Source organism: Prunus mume, linkage group LG2 (assembly GCF_029339155.1).
Source record: "Prunus mume cultivar Tortuosa linkage group LG2, ASM2933915v1, whole genome shotgun sequence".
NCBI lineage: Eukaryota > Viridiplantae > Streptophyta > Magnoliopsida > Rosales > Rosaceae > Prunus > Prunus mume.
The window spans coordinates 25,447,879-25,469,682 of NC_142699.1; the positions used below are offsets into that span (position 1 = coordinate 25,447,879).

Sequence of the window (21,804 nt, forward strand, 5' to 3'; positions counted from 1 at the left end):
AAGCTTGTACGCTGAAAAACCAGTCCTACGTGCGCAGACTACCCCAAATCCAGGGTCTATAGCAACATCCCATTAAGGATGTCCCGGGTTCCGACAATTCTAAGTATCTCAAGTATTAGTAACCAAGTTTCAAATCCGGGGAGGTATATAGGGTAGTACTTAAAGCACTCCAAATAGATATTTCAATACTCAACCCTTTCCACAAACTCATTTCAAATATATCAAAACTCAAAATGTCAATACTTCATAAAAATATCAATTTCCACCATTGAAGAAATAATATATCCAAATATACCAATAAACATTATGCATAAATTTTCCCATCATAAAACCATGCACATTATTTAAAAACAAAGTCCACTCACAAGTAGTCCCACACTGCTTGACCTTGAGAGGGTTCCGCTTGCTGCGTATGCGTGGTCGGAGTACCTTACACGTCCAATTTGGTTGAGAATTGAGAGAGAACGAGCCGTTTGAAGTTTTGGAAAAACCGGCGCGATTTCTGCGACGGCTGCGGTGGTGGCGGCGGGGCTTGGACCAGTGGTGACGGCGGGCAAGGTGGTCGGTTTAGTAGGTGTGAGTTGCAGTGGCGGAGGTGGTGACTGCGTTTTTGCAGTTGGGGAGGGGAAGACAACGCATGGGGAGAGAGAGAGAGAGAGAGAGAGAGAGAGAGAGAGTGTGTGTGTGTGTGTGTGTGTGTGTGTGTTTTTCAGATTTATTAAAAATCAACTTCGAGAAAATTACAGTTATGTCATTGAACTTGTTTTGATCGTAACTCATTCGTTACAACTCCGAATCGAGCCCACTATGTGTCTACAGACTCATCTCAGTACGAACTACCCGACAACACCATTCACTGCTCCAAACTCTCTCTGGATAATAAAATGACCAAAATACCCTTACTCCAAGGGTAAATTCATAAATTCACTTAAATAAATTAAATCAGGAATTAAAATTGGAGTCGGGGCGTTACACATAAGGTCATCCTACCCTATTTGCTCCTCTGCCAGTCCGCCTCTGTCAACATGTCCCATTAATTGTACACATCATCTATATATATATATATATATATATGGAGATTCTTCAGTAAGTATTTAAGTTCAAGATTGGTTACATATTTCTAATTTCAGCTGTTGAATTGCATTCATTAGATGTGTTGGTTAAATTTAATATGCAGCCTATAAGCAATCCAACGGTCGAGATTAGAAATATATAACCAATTCTTCACATAAAATACTTGTTAGAGAATCTCCTTATATATATATGAATTAGAGCCAATTACTAAATAGTGGGAAAACGAAAAACAAGTTAAAAATTGAGTAGAACGTGCAACTTGAATCGTTGGATTTTATTATCAGTAGCTAGACATAAAATGATAAAAGAGATAAAGTATTCTTTTAAAGGTTTCTACTCTGATTTTATATTTTTGAAATTGAATATTAAACATTTGAATTGCCATTTCTCAATTTCTCATGTCACGCCAAATCAAAAATAACAAAATGAAAAAAAGTAGAGGCACTGCATAAAAATAGGTATTTATTTATTTTTTGGTCAAAATTTGAAAGGAGATGTGAGGTGTAATTGGAGTTCAAACCTTAGACCGCACCACTTTAGCATAAAAATAGGAGTTGAATGACACATTACTACAAGCTTTAAAAGTTTAGTGACATTCAATTCAAGAGAAAAAAAAAACAGCTGAGCCAAAACAGTAATTAAGATTTTAAAAGGGAGCGGATTTTCCCACTCTTCTTTTCTCCACTTACACTCCCCTTTTATTTTCTAGAGAACTTCTATATTATACCCAAAATAGGGGCTGAAATTATTATTATTTATAAATAAAAAAAACTAAAAAAAAAACCTACATGGAATGCACTTTAAAAACACACCCAAAACTCATTCACTACATAAGAAATGGGTGTTTAAGTTCCTATAAATTACATGATTGCACTGATTAATTTTAAAAAAGCCAACAGAAAAAACCTATAGATAAATTTAAAAAAACTAAAACAAGCCTAGCCTAGATTTAAAAACAAAACCTAAACAATTTATTTAAAATAAATTCGCAAAAACCAAATAGAGGCTCTTCATAGAAGTGCATTGTTAATACTATGTCTTATAAGTACATTGTTAATACTTTGACATAGAAGTACATTGTTAATACTCTGTCATAGAACTATGTTATTAATACTCTATCATAAAAGTACATTGTTAAACAAAAATGAGATCCATAACTGAAATAATAACAAAAGATAAATCGATCATCAAAGTTTAAAATACATTCCTCAAATCAACTAAAATCCGAAGAGAAACACATAATTTAAGCAAAAGATAAAAAATCTCAAATCAAACGATGACGGCGTGGCGAAATCCTCGTTTCCTCCACAACTGAAGACAACGAGTTGCTGTTGAAAAGCAAAAATCTCACTTACCAATAACAAACTAAAAATCCGAACGATCTAAGTACAAGAAAGATTTCATAATGAGAATTCGAAGCAAAAAAATTTGAAAATCGAAGCTCGAAGAAGAGGAGTAGAGCTAGAAGCATCTGATCGAGGTTCGTTCGAGGTTCCAAACAATCTTGAAAAAAAAAATGAATAGACGCATGATTTTAGAACAAGAAATGGAAGGTGAAATTGTTTGGGCCAAAAGAAATCTCACGACCGGCCCACTTCTCAGAAAGGCCCATGAAACAAAAAGAATAAAAGAGCTGGGCTTCGAATTATTAGATCAGGAGTGAGCCCAACCCACGTCTTTTCAGAAGTGGCAGAAATGTAAAAAATGCCAAAATAAATGGCAATTACATTTTAGGCAAATCAAAGAATTAGATTGGGCTAAAATCTACTACCATATCTCTCAAAGGCCCAGGAGCAAATCAACAGATCTTTTTGAAGGAACTATTCTCAAGGGAGCCCACAAGAAGCCCACGTGACTATCTAAAAACTTTGAAAGTCAACAATATCAACTGAAAGTGATAAGAGAGCTACAATTGGGATAGGTATAGAAAGATGACATCTCTGAAAAACTCTGCCAAAACAGAAGATCAATTTATATATATATATATATATATATATTCAGAGATATTTCTTCTACTCCAAAGAGGGTGATTCTCCCAAAAAGATAAGCAGGCTATGTTCTCAAAACAGAGATAAGCAGGAGAATAGGGAGTTGTTCAAAACGGGAAAATCAAACTAACTATCACGATTTGAGCTCTCACAAGGGGCAGTTGGGATTAGAAAGGGGTTAGGTTTTCTTTCAAAATACAGGGGAGTGATTGCCATAGGAGCTAACCTTTGAAAGCCTATCTGCCAGAACTGATAAAATCTCTTTTTCTTTGTATTTAAAATTAAGAGATCTTTTGAGAAATTTTGCCGCCCATTATTTAAAAAATTACCCTATTCCTAAGCATTTCTTATAAATATAAGAGGGAGTGAACAGGGCAAAGGGACAAAAAAATCATCAATCAATGAAACAATCAAAAATCAACCAAAGGCAAAAACTCAAAATGATCACTTGATCACTGAGAACCTTCAAAGCAAACTGAAGCAACCAAAAGCTCATTTGAGCCACAAAAGAAGCCAGCTATAGATCAAGAAACTTCTAGGTTCAGACTTAGAGAAATAAGTCATTCAAAACGAAACTTCTCTCATTACAAATTTGGTTCAGCAAAATCCAAACAAGCAGAGTTCGAGTTTTCACAAATATGAAAACCTTAAAAAATTTATGGAGAGCCCTGACCAAATAGAACAGTACCATAGTGCGATTCAAGAACCCTCAAGTCCAACCACTTCGCCTGCCGGACCAAAAAGTTGCGATTCTGCTGTTCAAAAAGCCTTCCATGGCTCGAAATAGATTGAAGCTCGCCAAAATCAAACTTTAGTATCGATTTACAGCTTAGCGATTGAAGTCGGTGACATTCAGTCCAAAGACAAACATACCTCCAGCCGGATCGAAGCTTACGCGAGCATAAATGGAATTTCAGCCACCTTTTGTCTTTCTAGAGTTGATTTTTCCTCTCTAGTTTTTTAAAAGGCGATTCTACAGAAATCCATTTTATTATCATTTATTCGCGAACTACCAATCTTGTATCTTGAAATAAATTATGAAGTCCTCACCAGTCTGAAGCAGGAAAAGAATTACTTGGGAGATATTCCTCACCTAAATTCACAATCGTTTGTTTAAAAAATCAGTAACTTGGGGCGCAAGTTATCTATTTTAAGAAGTTTGCTAGAATTGTTATTGCTAGCAGTGGCACACTCGCACACTAAAGAAAGTTGACTTGTTGACCAGTTAATGGTTTTCAAGGCAATGGGGAACTTTATCCATACCATCATAGGAACAAAAATAAAACGGGTGAACAGAAATATTGAAAATTGTAGATTAGAGATGAAGAATATAGTTGGACCTGAGACTTAATTTGAATGAAAGCTCATCTTGCTCCAACAATGAGAAAGCACCAGCGAGAAAGAAGAAAATGAATATGATTTGGTTTTTTGGCAATTTAATATTAAATCAAAATGAACAGTTGGCAAATGTGATTTTTCTCTCTCAAATCCATAGTACAAGAGCAATATAGATATTTTACACACACAAATAAACTAAAAAATAGCTATTAGATTGAAAAAATCAACGATGTGTTTATAGTTTTTAAGTAGTATAAGGTTTCTTTATAAGGTTATGTATAGGATTTGATATATAACTAAATTTGTATATTTTTAAATACTTTTTAATCAATTGTTTCTTTTTCTTTTTCTTTTTCTTTCCTATTCTGTCCTTACTTTGAATTAAGGCTCTGTTTGGTTCATGGAAAATGAGACTTGAGGATGGGAAATCAATTGTTTTTCCGTGTTTGGTAAGTCAATATATGAGAAATGGTAGCCCGACACATGGGTAGGGGGAAAGTGAAGCCCTCCTCCTAACTTGAATTTTGTTTTCCCTAAACCCTAAACCCTAAACCACACAACTTACTACTCACCACCACCCACGTCGTCTCCCTCTTTCTTATGTCTTTCCTTCTTCCCCTACCTGCATGCCCAACCCCAACAACACAAGCTCGCCAACCTTTCTGAAGCTCATGTTCCTCTCCTATGCCCAAGGCCACCCCCATCCAGATCTCATCATCCCAATTTCTCTCTTTTTAACCAAATACAAGTTAAGGCACAAAGAGAAAATTCTTGTACTGGATTGAATTCATTCTCTGTTTTCAATTTTTTTGTTTTTAAAATTTGCAGACAGAGTAAAGAATTAGTTTTTGAAATAGGGGCCAGTTTGACTTAATGAGGTGTTGGGAAAGCGAGGGCGAATTCGATTTTGTGAGTGTTAATGCTATGATACGATTTGGTTGTGTAGGTTAAAGCTTGGGTGGTAACTGCGATTCTTATGGTTTGGTCGAGGTTGGGTTGGCGGTGAAGATGAAGCTGAGGGCACGGGGATGAGGGATGCTGGATCTGGCCTTTATAGGTCAACCCATGGGTTAGGAAGGGGGCTAGGCGGTGGTGCGGCAGGGCAGAAGAATAGGAGGGGCGGAGGTGTGGGGGGGTTTGAGTATATTTTTCAATAAAGGTTTAGGTGGTGAGAGTGATGGCTATGGCAGGGTGGGCTGTCGAGAGAGAAGAAAGTAGGTGCGGTGGCTTTATGAGTGATGGGGAAGAGAGAGAGAGAGAGTGGTGGAGCGGTTGAAAAAAAATAGACTTAATTACATAAATACCCCCTGAAACTTCTGTTAAATCCCACTTTGCCTTCCCAAACTAAAAATGGCTCACTTTCATTACTTAACCGAGGTTTGGTGACCCATTTTTCCCCCTACCATCAACTTCATTCAAAAGTCAGTTAACTTTGATAATGTGGCAAGTGAATGACCCACTTTTATGCTGATGTGTTAATAAAAATAATAATAAAAATCCTTTAAATAATAAAACATTAATATTCTTTTATAAAAACTAATATTTTTATAACATAATTATTTAAATTTAAAAAAAAACAAAGAATTTCCAACTTCCTCTACAGATTTGTGGTTCTCCAACTTCCTCTACTGATTCCTCATCAGATCTAGACACAGAGGTCAGTATAAATTATAGATATTTAAGGTATAGGTTTTCTCATACTAGTCTTGTCTTCTATGGTTCATTTGGGATTTTGTAGTGAAACAGGTCATGCATATAGGCATATGATTAATTAGTTTGTGTGTATATGTATATTTATTCTGAAAATGATTGGTATATACCCATATTTGCAGTACCTTCGAAGATCAACATCAGCGTCAACAACCTAAGCAGTGAAATTCCTGCTTCAATTTCTCTGTGTTCCTCTCTAGCCTTCATTGATCTTAGTCAAATCAAAGCTGATTGGGGAAATTCCAAGAGGCATCTCCGAGCTAAGAGTCATGAGCATTCTCAATTTGTCTAGCAACCAACTCACAGGCAAAATTCCCAATGAAATTCGCAATATGACCAGCCTCACACCGCTCGATCTTTTCGATAACAACTTCATCAGCAAGCTCCCAACCGACAGTCAGTTTATGGTCTTCAACGACACGTCGTTTGCTGGAAGTCAAATCGAACAAAAAGCAAAAGAGATGTATGCAAAGGGCATTCACTATTGATTGATAAAAGCTCATGTTGATTCAACCTTTAAGTTTTTGTACCAAAACCTAGACTAATTAGATTGGATCTGACTGCGAGGAGAGGGGGAGAGGGAGGAAGATAAGGAGATAAGGATATAGTGGGTCGCGGAAGGGCAAATCTATAGGGGTTAGGTTGGGTCGGCTTCGGGAAGGTTTGTTTTGGTGGGTCGCTGGCAGATTTGTGGGTTGTGTCAAAGAAGGTGGCTAGGGGAGAGAGGATGAAGGTTGAGAAAATTCTTTGTTTTTTTTTATTATAATAAAAATTATGTTTTAAAAATATTATTATTATTATTATTTTAAGGATTTTTTTATTGATACATCAACATAAAAGTGGGTCCTTCACTTGTCACGTCATTAAAGTTAACAAACTTTTGGATAAAGTTGATGGCATAGGGCAAAGTATGTCACTAAACCTTAATCTAGATATGAAAGTGGGTCATTTTGAGTTTTGGGGGGCAAAGTGAGATTTGACCGAAGTATCAGGGGGCACTAGTGTAATTAAGTGGGAAAAAATATTGAAAATGGAATGCAAGAAGGAAAATTAAATATAAAGAAAAATAAATAATATAAAAGTGAAGTAAAAATAAATTAATCTATATAAATAAAGAAAAAGGCAGAGAATGGTAAAACATTCAAAATTTAAGAAAATACCTTTGGTTAATGTAAACATTACGAATTGAAATTATTAATTAAATGAAGATAATATGGTAAATTCACACTTTTTTATATTTAAAAAAATTAAAATTAAAAGAAAATTTTGATAATGTGTTGATGCTTAAAAATGGTTCAACATTTTTGGGCCTAACTTAGTGATGTTTTGACCTCCGACACCTTTTGGACTTCGATAGAGCGATTTATCTGCAAGATAGAAAACGCTCGGTAAGTCCTTGGGCACCGGTGTGGTATCAGCCGAAGGCTCTCTGATGTTTAAGTAAGAATAAGTATGGAGTATATAATAATCTAGACATAGTAATGGCTGTATTGCTGAAAGTCTCAGTTGCCCCGTTTTTGAGACTTTTGCCCACTTTTATAAGTCTTGGGAGGTGTGCATGTTGAGTGAAACTTCGATGTGGGATTGTGGATATTGCATGTGGTGGCTCCACATGTCCTAGCAAGAAATGACTAGCAAGGGATCTTGTGTTGCGTTCGGTAGTAAGGGGTGCCGAACACTCCCTTACCGATGGCATTTTATTTTCCACGTGTGACCTCTGCATGGGTCAATCAGATAAGGTATAAATATAATGGATTCTATTTTTATGAAACACAACTAAAACCCTCTTGCAGGCGCAGAAGCACGTGCGTAGAGACTAGTGCAGAATAAGAAAGAGAGAGAAAAAAAATTATTTAAAAATATTTAAAATAAAAAAAAGTGTAAGTGGGAAAAAGAATAGTGGGCAAATCAATCATTACGCGTATGTGAGAGGCTAATACATAATAAAGTAGAATAAGAAAAAGAAAAAAGGAAAAAAAATTAATTTAAAAATATTTAAAAATAAAAAAGAGTATAAGTGAAGAAAAGAAGAATGGACAAATCAATCCCTTTTGAAAATGGGATGAGATTGGTTACTCCTTGGGTGCACATAGAATTGCCCAGTAAGAAAAGGACTGAAAAGATTGAATGCGTGAATGGTAAGTGGTAGTCGCGAGCGTCAGGCAGGGCTTATCAGAATTCAAATGCTGACCGACCAACGGCTGTTTAAGAAACGTTAGCTGAAGCAGCATACACATAACGACGTGATATCGCCGTTAAAGGAACTGCCTGATGGCTCGCAAATAACAATTGCCACTTCACTAGTGCGTTCAGTGTACCGCAAAAGATGCTACAAGCGTTTGCCTCTCTCTCTATAAAAACAAGACACAACACAACACAACGCAACACATTGTTTGCTGTGCTTGCGTTGCGTCTGTATCTATCTGTATATGACATCTTTTGCAGCTTTGCTTTACTCACTTTCCACTTTCCTCTCTCTCTCTCTCTAGGAAGTAGGGGTAGTGGCGGGTGTGGCTGCCTTTTTGGAAGAGAGATTCTTGAGCGAGCTTATCCTTCTAATCTATTACTCTTACTCCACAGCGGCAGAAGAGAAGAGAATCTTAAATTTGTTCCAAGTCCTTTTAATTACTTACTCTTAAGTAAACCTTCTCCTTTTCCGTTTCGCCTTTTCTCTATGGATTTGTATTGTAAACTTGTACTAGCTAGCTAGTAGCAGTAGCCACTACTTCATTCAAATCTGGGTTTTCCTCTAATTAGTTAAACACCCGAATATATAATTTCATATTTCCTTCAAGAATCTGTGTATTAGTTAGTAGTGCTGCAGTTTTAGTTAGGCTCTTCTTTGAGCTGTTCCTTCCTGTTGCTGTTTTCTCACTCACCAAGCCGTCATCTTTTGAGGTGTATCATCAGCTCCAGACTCCAGCTCAATCATGGCATGGGTACGATTCCTTTTTCTGTTTTGATGTATGTGCAGAAACTCTAGCTTCTCTTCCTTCCTAGATCTGCTCCTCATCACCTTAATTTCATTTTCTTGCATCACTTCACTTGGGACTTGGGGTGCTCTACTCACTTAGCAACCTTCTCTGCTTTTGTGTTTTTTAGCCATTTATTTGCTTTGCTGCTGCTAACTCTGCCTGCGTCACATTGCATCAAGACTTGCTGTCTTTACCTTCAACCTGGCCAACTTGTGTGTTTGAATTTTGAATTATTTGAAGGAGAAAATGAGGTGGTTTTCAGTGGGTATCAAGGTAGTTTGTTTGCTTTCAATGATGTGCACAGTGAGTGGCATTGGTGCAAACTGGGGCACACAGGCATCCCACCCTCTTCCCCCAGACACTGTAGTTAGGCTGCTGAGAGAAAATGAAATTCGAAAGGTTAAGCTTTTTGATGCGGATTATGACACATTGAGAAGCCTGGGCAAGTCTGGGGTTGAGGTCATGGTTGGTATTCCTAATGATATGCTTGCATCTCTGGCCACCAGCGTTAAGGCTGCTGAGAAATGGGTTTCCAAGAATGTCTCAGCACACGTCTCCTCCAGTAATGTCAAGATCAGGTAAACCTTCCTCCCCACCCCCATTCATTTCTTCTACACTCTACAAAGTTTACTTGATGCTTGCTTGTACACTTTCAGAATTTATCATTTCCCTACTTCTCGAGCAGGAAATGCATCATGCCCCTCTTAATGTGTATATATATATGTTTTTTTTATATACAAAGAATAAGGTCTGAACCTAGGACCTGCCACTTTCCCATCCATCCCAATGCCACTTAAGCTAGAGCTCACAGGATAAATGTATATGATCTGAGCTACAACTTTGTAATTCTTCTTTCACTAGGTTTTTATGCTTTCATGTAACAACCTTGTATACCTCGAATGAGATGAATACAGAGCATCAAATTCTCACATTCGTACAAAAACCAAAGCAAGAAAGGAACATTATTCCACCATCACTGTTCCCAAATTCTAATCCTTTACATTAACAAGAAGCAAACTGGTATGAGGGAAAGTCATGCTATCTTTGGGATTTAGCCTTCCAGGGAGAGTGAGAAATACCCTCCTAGCCCTTACTGCCACCACGTTAATTTTTTCTATCTTGTGTATATTTATATCATGAAAATTAATTGTTCCCAAATTGGTGCAAGCATTTCCGTTATGTATAATTTTCCTTCTTGGTGAAGATTTTGTATTGGGTGTTGGTTTGTTACTATATAGAACTAAGATTACCTTTAGCTATTTTGTGGGTGCTTATATCTTGTGAAAATTAATTGTTCACAACTGAGTGGAGCATTTCAGTTGTGCATAATTTTCATTGTCGACAATGATTCGTATTGGGTATTGGTTTTGGTACTATGTGGATGGTATTGACAATGCATTGTTCTTAATTAACTACTTAACTCCTCATCATATGTTTTATTCGTTCTTTAATGTTTTAAGTTTGAATGAGACTGTACAGTGATGACTAATTATATAGTAAAATCAAACATTTTATCCCCAACTTGATGTCAGAGTCTTATGCACATTGGCTGGGGCCGCATCTTTTGGTCCCCATCTTGTACTGATAGTATCCCCAACTTAACCACCTTGTAAGCTTTAGTGTATGAGTTTTATCGTAAAGGGGAAGACAACACTATAAATTTTCTATTCATTCCAGCCAAACCATTCTCTAATACGACTTCTTGGGGACTTCATTTTCTGCACTCTCCTACTTGACCACCTTGTAAGCATTCAATGGTGGGGTTTTATCTTAAAAAGCTTCGGACCAACTTAAAGAAAATTATCTCACTTAATATATGGTATCATATGAATCATGGCTTGGCATCTTCTTTGAATTGCATTATACTCCATCATGTGCTTGTTTTATGAAGATAACCTAATGTTTAACTATTATAAATAGCCTTCTCCAACAATTCTGCAAGGATGACCATGAACTTATTTGGATTTTATTTGTGTATTCTGCTTCTTTCACGTATCAATGCATCACATACTTATTGAGGTTTTTGCTAAGCGAATAGAGTCATGAAATTATTAAATATCCTCTCTGGCAATTCCATAAGGACACCCGAAACTTATTTGTTTTGATGATGTTCCTTGATTAATTTCGTTTGCAATGCTTAACTATGCTGTATAATGTGCAGAGGAACCTTTTATTCTTCTACTTATTGCAAGCTTTATATAGTCTTTACATCTTTGCATGTGTTCATCCCAGGTATGTTGCAGTTGGAAATGAACCTTTCTTGGAAACATACAATGGTAGCTTCCTCAGAACAACCTTCCCTGCTCTGCAGAATGTCCAGTCTGCCCTGATAAAAGCTGGCCTTAGCAACCAAATAAAGGTGACTGTACCCCTCAATGCTGATGTCTATGCAAGTTCAAATGGGCTGCCGTCAGGTGGTGACTTCCGAACTGATATCCATGGGTTAATGCTTCAAATTGTCAAGTTCTTGAGTGACAATGGTGCCCCCTTCACCGTGAACATTTACCCCTTTATAAGCCTTTACATTGACTCCAACTTCCCTGTTGATTATGCGTTCTTTGATGGCAATGCATCACCTATTGCAGATGGTAGTTTAACCTACTACAATATGTTTGATGCAAATTATGATACTCTTGTGTGGTCCCTGCAAAAGAATGGCTTTGGAAACTTACCAATCATAGTTGGAGAGATTGGATGGCCAACAGATGGAGACCTGAATGCTAACATAGTTTATGCTCAGAGGTTCAACCAAGGTTTCATGTCCCACATATTGGGTGGCAGAGGAACTCCAATGAGACCCGGTCCAATTGATGCTTATCTATTCAGTTTGATTGACGAGGATGCTAAAAGCATTGATCCAGGAAATTTTGAACGACACTGGGGAATATTTACTTTTGATGGGATAGCAAAATACCAGCTTAACCTTGGCAGCACAAATTCAGGGTCCTTAGTTCCAGCAAAAGGTGTGCACTATTTGGAGCGCAAGTGGTGTGTGATGAAGCCATCAGCGAACCTTGATGACCCACAAGTAGCACTAAGTGTGAGTTATGCTTGTGGACTTGCCGATTGCACCAGCCTTGGTTACGGAACATCTTGTGGCAGCTTGGATGCTCGAGGAAACATTTCTTATGCGGTTAATAGTTACTACCAGAGGAACAATCAACTTGATGTAGCTTGCAAGTTTCCAAACCTTTCAATGATCACCAAAACAAACCCATCAGTTGGATCTTGCAGATTTGAGATAATGATCGAACCATATTATGGCGGTGCAGGAAGGCGATTCGGGTGCCTCCAAAAGCCTCTGAGCCTGGTTGCACTTATCATTTTCTTTTCACTAACCGTTGTGTGAATTCCAAGGCTTTGGATTCGTGAGGAGCCACATTACCTAGACCATTCCATTTCATGTAGGATAACCTAGTGAAGGTAAAGAGCAATTGACCATGGCATAGTTGCAGTTCATGTGTTTGAAATTTGGAAAATTTGGAAGGTAAACAGTGCAGTCAAGTTGTCAGCAATTTGCATATTTGAAACTAGAATTGCCTTGAATTATTTTTACCATGAAGAAAGTTTTGTCTTCTTTATTAGTCTTGGGTGATAACAATGGAACTTCTCGCTTCAGCTGGTATTATTAATGGGATTGTGTGTTTTTCGTGACCCAGTAATTCCTTATTGGAATGAAATTGAGGGTGCTGAAAGTTCTACCTTCTAAAAGTTCCTAGTCTAATCTATTAGTAGTTTTTTTTTAAATAAAAAGTCTATCAAGCCAACCAAAAAAAATAAAGCCCCCATGGTACCTTTGTGTGTGAGTTTCCCTCCTCCTTCTTAACTTGGGGAAAAAAACCAAAAAATAATTAACAAGACAACAGATTTGCATTGAGTAAAATGAAGCAACTCAATTGGTGAGTAAAATTAGACCATATAATTTTTAGGGTGCTGATTTTTCCGCTCTATTTTTGTCCACTTATACTCCATTTTGTTTTTTTATTACTTTTTACTATAACATACAAGGTATTGTAAGTGGACAAAAGATGAGTGGGAAAATCAACTCTCAATTTTTATTGTTTATTATAATTTAGAAAAAAAATACCATTAAAAAGGTTGCAGTGGATGCCATGGCATTTATTGCAATGTATGGGGAAAAAAAACCCTTCATAAATGCCAGAGCGAAAATGAATGTTACACAAGTTTTTAATGATGAGTAATATATTACTCTCTTTCTTTCTCATTATGTGACGAGTGAAAAAGAATGTTGTGGGGGCTTTTTTGTTCCGGCAGTTACAAATGGGATGGGCTGCCGTAAGGAGCAAATGGGTGAAATTACCCCCGTGTCTAAGTTCAAGAATCAGACCCCAATAATGCTTCGAAAGGGTAGTGAAGCCTTTGGAAGTACCTAGTTATCTTCACAAACAAAAACAACAGCCGCTTACAAATAGATTTTTAGTTTGGCATGAGAAGCTTGTGGCATGAAAACAAAGTAGTTATGAGTTTAGCATTAAAGAGAGAGAGGGATGTGAGTTCCTATGAGAAATAGAGGTTTTCAAAGTAGAGGAGAATGAATTCTAAGAGGGTTCGTTGAAGAGAGAGATGTGGGGGAATAACAATGGGTGTGTTGAGTAGTTTCCGGCAGCTTGACGAAAGCTCTGTCAAGCTCTAGAACAATTTACCATAAGAGAAAATAGGAGGAGATGGAGGAATGGGGCTAGAAATTGCAGAGGTTTCAGGGATGAGAGATGAAGCTTGCTCTCTGAATGTGTATTGTGTTGATGGGTAGGAAATATCTCTTTTTATAGACGTTAGAAGCTCATTCTTCCCAAGAAACCCTATATGGTTCCTCCCTAATCTACCAAGTCTCTCCCTCCCTTTCTCTTATCTTCCTTTGATTCATCCCTATTTCGTGAAATCTTCCTTAGTCCAAGCACTCAAAAACAAGATTTTTGGAGGCTTTAGAGCCTTCCCGCAGCTGTTCTAATGGCAATCTCCTATCTTTAGTTACCATCTCTCTTTCTTTCCTCCCTTATTCATGGCAAGAACTGGTAGGAGAAAGAGATGAGTAACAGTGTTGGTTTGAAGGGTGCTGCGCGCTCTAATATCCTTTGGTTCTTTGAGTGGTTTGCCTTGGGTTTGTTTCTTGGCCATGTGTTGGAGACTCCCAACAGCTTACATACATAGACATTTTTTGGCTTTTATCGTGGCCTTTATTTCCAGCTAAGTGTTGGAGGCTACAAATATTTTCCTTGGTTGCTTGAATCTTTCTAAGGTGATGGGTTAACCCATTAAGAGAATGGGCTAATTTCCTAGAATATTGGGCTATTTTTCCTAAAGTATTGGGCTATATTTTCTAGAGTATTGGGTCTTTTTCTCTCTTTTATGCTTACTCACATATTTGGGAAGAAATGAGCAGTTTCAAGAATAAAACTTTCATTTCTCGACTCATCAATAGGTCTCATAAAAACTCGTTACCATCCATACCACAACCCACTCAGCTAGCCTTGGGCATTTGTATGGCTTGGGCCCACTTAAGCTCGTAAATAGCGTGGCTAGGTGCAAAATAAAGTTTTTCTGCTTAGCATTGCATTTTGATCAGCGTGCACAAATTTTATCGCTTTGAAAATGGATATGATGCTTGACAGAATAATTAGCATGGGCTTGTAGAGCCAGTGCCTTTTATAGGCTCATTTCAATTCTTAGCGCGATAGATTGCATATTTATTTGGCATAACACATGGTCATGGCTCGTGCAAACGTGCATGATGAATTTGGCGTGCTCGGAACTGGGTCTTTTCTTAATAAGGTGTCTCACTGGGTCGAAAATTTATTTGAGCCCAACCTTGAATTTTTTGGGCATCGACCAATGTTATATACAAGTTTCCTCCTAGGGTTTTACATATTCTTCATATAATTTTTATCAACTATTTTTTACGAGAAACCAAAGGTCAATTACATACTTTTATTGCAATGGATTTGCATTTTAAACGTGAATTAAAAAAAAAATTGAATGAGAAGTATAATCTTCCATGCCAAAGGCAATTGATATGACAAGCTTTAGGTGTAATCGCATGACTGCATGTAAATCAGCATGTAACGCTAGAAAACCGCCATCTTTAGTTAGTAAAGATTATGTTTTTTTTTTGGTCTGAATAGTAAAGATTATGTTAGAGTAAGAGGAAAGAGATGAAGAAGTCCAGACAATTTAAGGATAATGAAAATTGAGAAAAATAGGTTTTGGTTTTCGAACGACAAAACCATCACTCAACTTTTTTATTCTACCTTCTTTCAAGCCATATTCATGAGCTGAGATTGGCTGTTGTTGGCTTTTAGTTTATGTTTTGGTCTAATAAGTACATCAATTTTGTTGAGTTTGATGCGTGGTTGTGGTTTCTCTTCGGGAGAATTTGGGTTTGTAAGTTGCGTTATAAGTGATGTACTTGGTTATTACATATTTGAGGCGATTAAGCTCGACTATTTGTGGCCCTGTGCGACATTAAGTTGATATGCGTGACTTTAAGTGGAGGTATACCATATAAATTTGATGCTATGACTAGATCCCTCCGTGTTTGGTGTAGCCCTTCACGAGCATTTGTTCTAGCCCTTGAGGCTTTTATATTTGTGCTGCGCTTATGACATAATTTATAAATACAAAATCCCTAGCATTTGACCGGAAAAAAAATACTTTTTTTTAAAACAAAAAACAAAGCAGCACATTCCAGACAGAGCGCTGGCTTGGCTGGCCTAATTAATATGAAAGAGATTTAATTAATTGAATGAAAAAGCGCGTTGCAGTTTTTGGAATTTTTGTAATTATTTTATAAATAAAATAAAATTGTGTGAATGCATATATATATATATATATATATGGAATAAGAATAACAGTGAGAGAGTGGGTAGGATACGATAGATAACACCCAAGACTTCCCCCCGTCCCTGGTGCAATAAAATGTCAATAACATCATCAAATATTATTAGAAAATAGAAAAAGGAAAGTGAGAGATAGAACAAGACTGTAACAAGACTGAGAAGAAACAAGAGGTCTTTGCTTGCTTCCTTCCTTCCTTCCTTCCTCTGCGCTGTTCGATCTCTCTTCATTCGGACTTGAGGTACGCTTTGTCTTAGATAATCAATGGAATTATGAAATAAGTGGGTTTTCCGTCTGTGGTTTGTGCTATTCGGAATTTAGCTTCAGCTTTGTGTTTCCGGGGATCAGATTCAAATTCCAATTTTTTCAACTTGTATTCTCCTTGATTTCCTACTACGAGAATTAGCTTTCGATTTTTTCCAATTTCTTTCCTTCTTTCATTTCCTATAATTGGTTTTGGGCTATCCTCTTTTTCGGAAAATTGTTATGATTGCTTCTATATATTAATTAATAATTTGAAATTTTCCATAAATATTTGCTTAATTGCCCTTCTTGATTGAGATTATTTGGCAAGAATCAACCTAAATTTGCCGTTTTCGGCTCACTTAAACATCGGAATTCAGCCTTAATGCTACTACTCCTAAACAGTCTTGTCTTCTACAGTTTCCATATGTGGTAACGATTCGGTTCTTAATATTCTTGTAACCATAAATCTGTATTTTTATTTCTAAAAGAAAAGGAAAAAAAACAACCACTGCTGGTCTTTGCTCGTTGCATGATCCAGTCTTAGAAAACCAAATACTGAAGAAAACTTGTGGTTCCATTTTGATTTCAGGGGCTTGAAAAAAAAAGGGGGAAGTCGAGTACTTTGAAATTTGAAATTCTGATGCTGAAGAAGTAGGGCAACTTTGAAAGTTTTGCTTTTCTGTGGTAGAAGGAAATGTTGGAGGGTGGTGCCAAATTCCCTGGAATTATACGTCTAAACAACCATGACAACAACTACTATGATTTGTCGCAAGGCTTTTACCACAAACTCCATGAGGGTGAGGGTGAGGGTACCAACATGTCGATTGACAGTATGCAAACGAGCAATGATGGAGGCTCTGTTGCCATGTCTATAGATAACAGCAGCGTTGCTTCAAATACTAACGATTCCCATACTCGCATCTTGAACCACCAAGGGTTACGGCGACGTGCAAATGACAACTACTCTGTCCAAACCAGTGTTAACCGCCGAGGAAGAGTCACACATGCTCTGAGCGATGATCAGCTTGCTCGAGCCCTAATGGACAGCCATTCCTTGACACAGGGGCTTGAGAATTACGAAGAGTGGACAATTGACTTAACAAAGCTAAACATGGGTGAAGCTTTTGCACAAGGTGCTTTTGGGAAGCTATATAGAGGTACTTACAATGGTGAGGATGTTGCTATTAAAATTCTGGAGCGGCCAGAAAATGACCCAGAAAAGGCCCAGGTCATGGAGCAACAGTTTCAACAGGAAGTCAAGATGCTGGCTGCATTGAAACATCCAAACATAGTTCGTTTTATTGGTGGCTGCCGTAAACCAATGGTTTGGTGTATTGTAACAGAGTATGCTAAGGGCGGTTCAGTTAGGCAGTTCTTGATGAAGCGGCAGAGCCGATCAGTTCCGCTGAAATTAGCAGTCAAGCAAGCTTTGGATGTTGCGAGGGGGATGGCATATGTTCATGCTCTTGGGCTGATTCATCGTGACTTAAAATCTGACAACCTGTTGATTTTTTCAGACAAATCAATAAAAATTGCTGATTTTGGGGTTGCCCGTATTGAGGTGCAGACAGAAGGCATGACACCAGAGACTGGGACATACCGTTGGATGGCTCCGTAAGACTTTTTTTTTACTATTTATCTATGATTTCTTATCCTTTTACTCTATCATTTCCCCTTTTCTTATTTTTTAACTTATATTTTATTATAAGATAGAGTTAAATTTAATGATCTTTGGGTTAAATGATGTTTCCTTACATCATGAGTATGATGTCTTGGGCTCAAATCTCATTGGGTGCATGAGTAGATTTTCCGTATAAAAGGAAGAAAAGCATTTAAAAAAAGTAGATGCTTTGCTTCATGTTGTCATCTATTATCATGTTGGTTTAATCTGCATTACATGTGTTGGTTCATCTGGACTGTAATAATGAGGGACGCATTTGGTGTCTAGAAACTTGTCTTTACCGAAACCGTCTCAATCCCTCTTATACATTACAAACTCTTATATTGCGAGGAAGTCTTCTTTTGACATACTTTAAAAAAAAAAACCCATGTCCGTACTTTAATTACTTCAGCTCCCTATTTAAGTTTCCTCACAAAATCCCACATTATTTGTCTTATTATCCCCTTTCTTGTTATTACTAACACTTTTACGTTCCCTGAAACGAGAGACAAGCAGAGTCACACGTGTAGGAGGGATCATTTTGATTTGTAATGGTTTTTAAAAAGTTTTCAACCTTGAGTTGCCTCTTCTTGGTGGACAAACATTTCATTTTGGCTTGCATTTGGTTGAGATTCATGTGTGCCCATGTCTGACAAGTTCCCAAATTTACTTATATTGGAAATTACTTGCCCAAATGATTGAAATGAGAGACATTGACTATCTGTGAAATGATTGAAATGAGAGACATTGGCGATCGAATTAAGTTATTTGTGAAATGATTGAAATGAGAGACGTTGACTATCTGTTTCTGTCTCTGTAGTGATGCTCCTGTGTTCTTAAGGGATATCTCTTAGAGTTTTTTTCCCTTCTGGTGCTGGTGTAAATTCTTTTTTCTTTTGAATATATAAGCGGTTGATCCTTGGAACTTTTGTGACTATTTATTTTCGTGTTTCCAATGTGAGTTGCAGTTGTTGATCTTTAATGTCTTTCATTGTGTTGACTAGATTTCGTAAATTTACTTATTGATTTCTTGAATTTGACAACTTTATGTTTTCTTAGTGCTGGGCCTGATGGCATGACAGGGAGTGAAACTGAGAGAGAATGGAGAGAAGGATAGTCATTTGAGAAGAGGCCAAGTAGGAAAACTCAATTCGATAATTCTCAAATGAATATGACATTTGAGAAACTCTATCATAATAAATTGAAACATAATAATAATTAAACTTTAATAATAAAATCCGTAAGCATTATATCTTATATTCTAGTTTGAATAAATCAAAGAAAAAGCATAGAACAAATGCTAAAGGAAAAGCAAAAACTTACTGTGAGACAGGGACCCATGTGATGCATGTGTGGTTGTGTCAGCAGCAACATTGATATCTGGAATGGACCTAAACAGGGAGAGATTAGGAAACAACAGAAAGGCATAGATAAAATAGAAGTCAAAGAAAGAAAGAAAAAATGGAGTAAACTCGATTCAATACTTCTCAAATCATCATGTTAAATTCTGAAACCATGTTTACAATCCGGATTGTTGATGTGGCAATCCCGTAATGACTACAAAAAACCCTAATAAGAAATTGATAGTTAAACCTTTTATTTATACATTTTTAAATGAGCATTATCAAAGTCTAGATCTTCATTATTAGGTGCTTAGATCAGGTGCTGATCTCCATTCATTGGTGGTTTAATTAGTATCAATCCTGGATCCTCTTTACCCTGAATAAGCAGTGTATCAATCCTGGATCCTCTTTGCCCTGAATAAGTGATGTCTGCATCTGTATGCAATAGTGTGAACTGAGCAGAATATTGAATAGCAGACATGAAATACATTTTCAACTAGCTCTTCAGAAGGTATATTGACTCTGGAGACAATAGTTACATGGATATATGTGCGCTAGATATCAATTGTTTTCTTCTGTATACGATGCGACTATTAAAATATCAGTTACCATGCGAATTAAACTGAAAACTGAATTTCGGTCATCTAAGTTATTGTTGTCTGTTGTCTGGTTGTGTCATTGCATGCTCCAATTAAAAACAAACTCTATATGCATTAGGTATTAAATAAACTAGTTTAGAATCACTTCCTAGTTCATTCAGTTTTTGCCTTTATATGCCCTGAAAAAAGTGTATCATTTTAACTGTGGCCAATTTTATCTGTACGAGGATCAGCATGTACTGTACATAAAATTTAACAAAAATTAGATCTTAAATGAGATACTGGGTATAATAAAAGTTATGGAAGTTAAAGTACATGCGACTGGAAGTTAAAAATTGTTAAAAAATTTAACTAGGGGCATTTGTTTCTCCGTGTGCAAAATATTCATTAGAGGAAAACAACTTGGAAACAATAACCACTTGTAAAATCTCTTTTTAGTATCAGATCAAGTGTTGAAAATTGGTGAACTATAGGGATTATTCATAGCTCTTTAGCATTATAACCCTGGGGAAGACATATGCCTGCAAATGAACATGGAGATTGAGAAACCTGCATTATTTCATCTAATAATTTGAATGAAATTGGGAACTTTCACTTTTATTGCGTGAAGAATGATGCTCTCTCTTGGGTTTCTTATTTGTTGTTTTCCAAATTAGTTGCTACGTGTTTGGCACCTGCCCCAAATACATTGCTTGGCGTAGTTGAATTAAACAGAGGCTTGTTAGTGGTGTGATCAAATAGATTCATGAATAGAATTACATGTAGAAATGGGTAAATGAGAACCAGAAAAACTGAAATTGCTGATTAAGATTTTAAATTGTAAATCAATTGTTTTGTGAACTTTGTTTTTTCTTGAGAACTGCTAGTGGGAAAATTTTCAGTTAAATTCCTGGTGTACAGTATATGGATTGCCCGTCTCTTTTTACTGTTTTCAAAATGTAAATCAGTAATGATCTTTGATGATGACAACGTTAGAGAGACGTTACTAGCATCTGGTGTTCATTAGTTATTTCTTGAACTCTTAATACTTTTTTGGTGTGCATTACTTTGTGTGCATTGCTTTATCGTACGGCTATCTGCAGGGAGATGATCCAGCATAGGCCTTACACTCAGAAAGTTGACGTTTATAGCTTTGGGATTGTTCTTTGGGAGCTTATAACTGGAATGCTTCCCTTCCAGAACATGACAGCAGTGCAGGCGGCATTTGCAGTTGTCAATAAGGGTGTCCGACCTATCATTCCCAGTGACTGCTTACCTCTTCTTGGCGAGATCATGACGAGATGCTGGGATGCCAACCCTGACGTCAGGCCACCCTTCACTGAAGTTGTGAGGATGCTTGAGCATGCAGAGACTGATATCATGACGAATGTCCGCAAGGCCCGTTTTAGGTGTTGCATGACGCAACCAATGACAGCGGACTGACCCCAGAAGAAAAATTGGAAAACTAAACAGTTATCTATAGCATAAAGAGAAAAACAAAAATGGAAAAGGAGAAAAAGAAGTGAGAGAAGGTATTGTAGCCTTGTGTATTTATCAGGTTTTATTTCTTTCTCAAGATAGAAAAGGAAGTGTTATTAAAAAATATTTGGTTTTCAGATCTCTATTTTAATGAATTTCTATCTTTGAATGAGTAATAGAAGAGTTGCTCTATACTTACCCTCTGCCTTAGTTATATATTCTATCAAGAAAATGCAGTTTCTTTTGCGCCCCTCCTAATCCTATTAATAATCAAGCGAAAGCGCAATTCGTCTCGGGGGAACAATCTAGTCAAATGCAGGTTGAACCAGATTCTCTTCTTTGTAACAGTACTCCTCCGAATGGTTGGCCTTTAGCGTTGGAGCGAGGCAGCCTCTTCGGATTTAGCACATCTCTCTTGCCCTGTTATAACTTCTATGTGAGGATAAGATGCGGATACTCTTGTGAGCCGTCAGATTAAAATAGTGGCTCAGATTTAAAATTTTATTTGGACTACTGACCGTCAAATTACATTTTGTAAAGCCATAGGCTTGTTGGCCAAGG

General features: G+C 37.0%; 2 protein-coding genes across 2 annotated transcripts; both read left to right on the forward strand.

Moving 5' to 3' along the window:
- The first annotated feature begins 8,422 nt into the window (after positions 1 to 8,422).
- LOC103324301 (O-Glycosyl hydrolases family 17 protein) lies at positions 8,423 to 12,739 on the forward strand. Its single transcript, XM_008226344.3, has 3 exons — positions 8,423 to 9,049; positions 9,213 to 9,663; positions 11,318 to 12,739. The coding sequence occupies exons 2-3, from the start codon at positions 9,332 to 9,334 to the stop codon at positions 12,432 to 12,434; spliced, it is 1,449 nt and encodes a 482-aa protein (XP_008224566.1). The 5' UTR covers positions 8,423 to 9,049; positions 9,213 to 9,331; the 3' UTR covers positions 12,435 to 12,739.
- Positions 12,740 to 15,938: 3,199 nt separating this feature from the next.
- LOC103324302 (serine/threonine-protein kinase STY13-like) lies at positions 15,939 to 21,424 on the forward strand. The gene is made up of 3 exons (XM_008226345.2): positions 15,939 to 16,178; positions 16,773 to 17,797; positions 20,868 to 21,424. The coding sequence occupies exons 2-3, from the start codon at positions 16,878 to 16,880 to the stop codon at positions 21,205 to 21,207; spliced, it is 1,260 nt and encodes a 419-aa protein (XP_008224567.1). The 5' UTR covers positions 15,939 to 16,178; positions 16,773 to 16,877; the 3' UTR covers positions 21,208 to 21,424.
- The last annotated feature ends 380 nt before the right edge of the window (positions 21,425 to 21,804 follow it).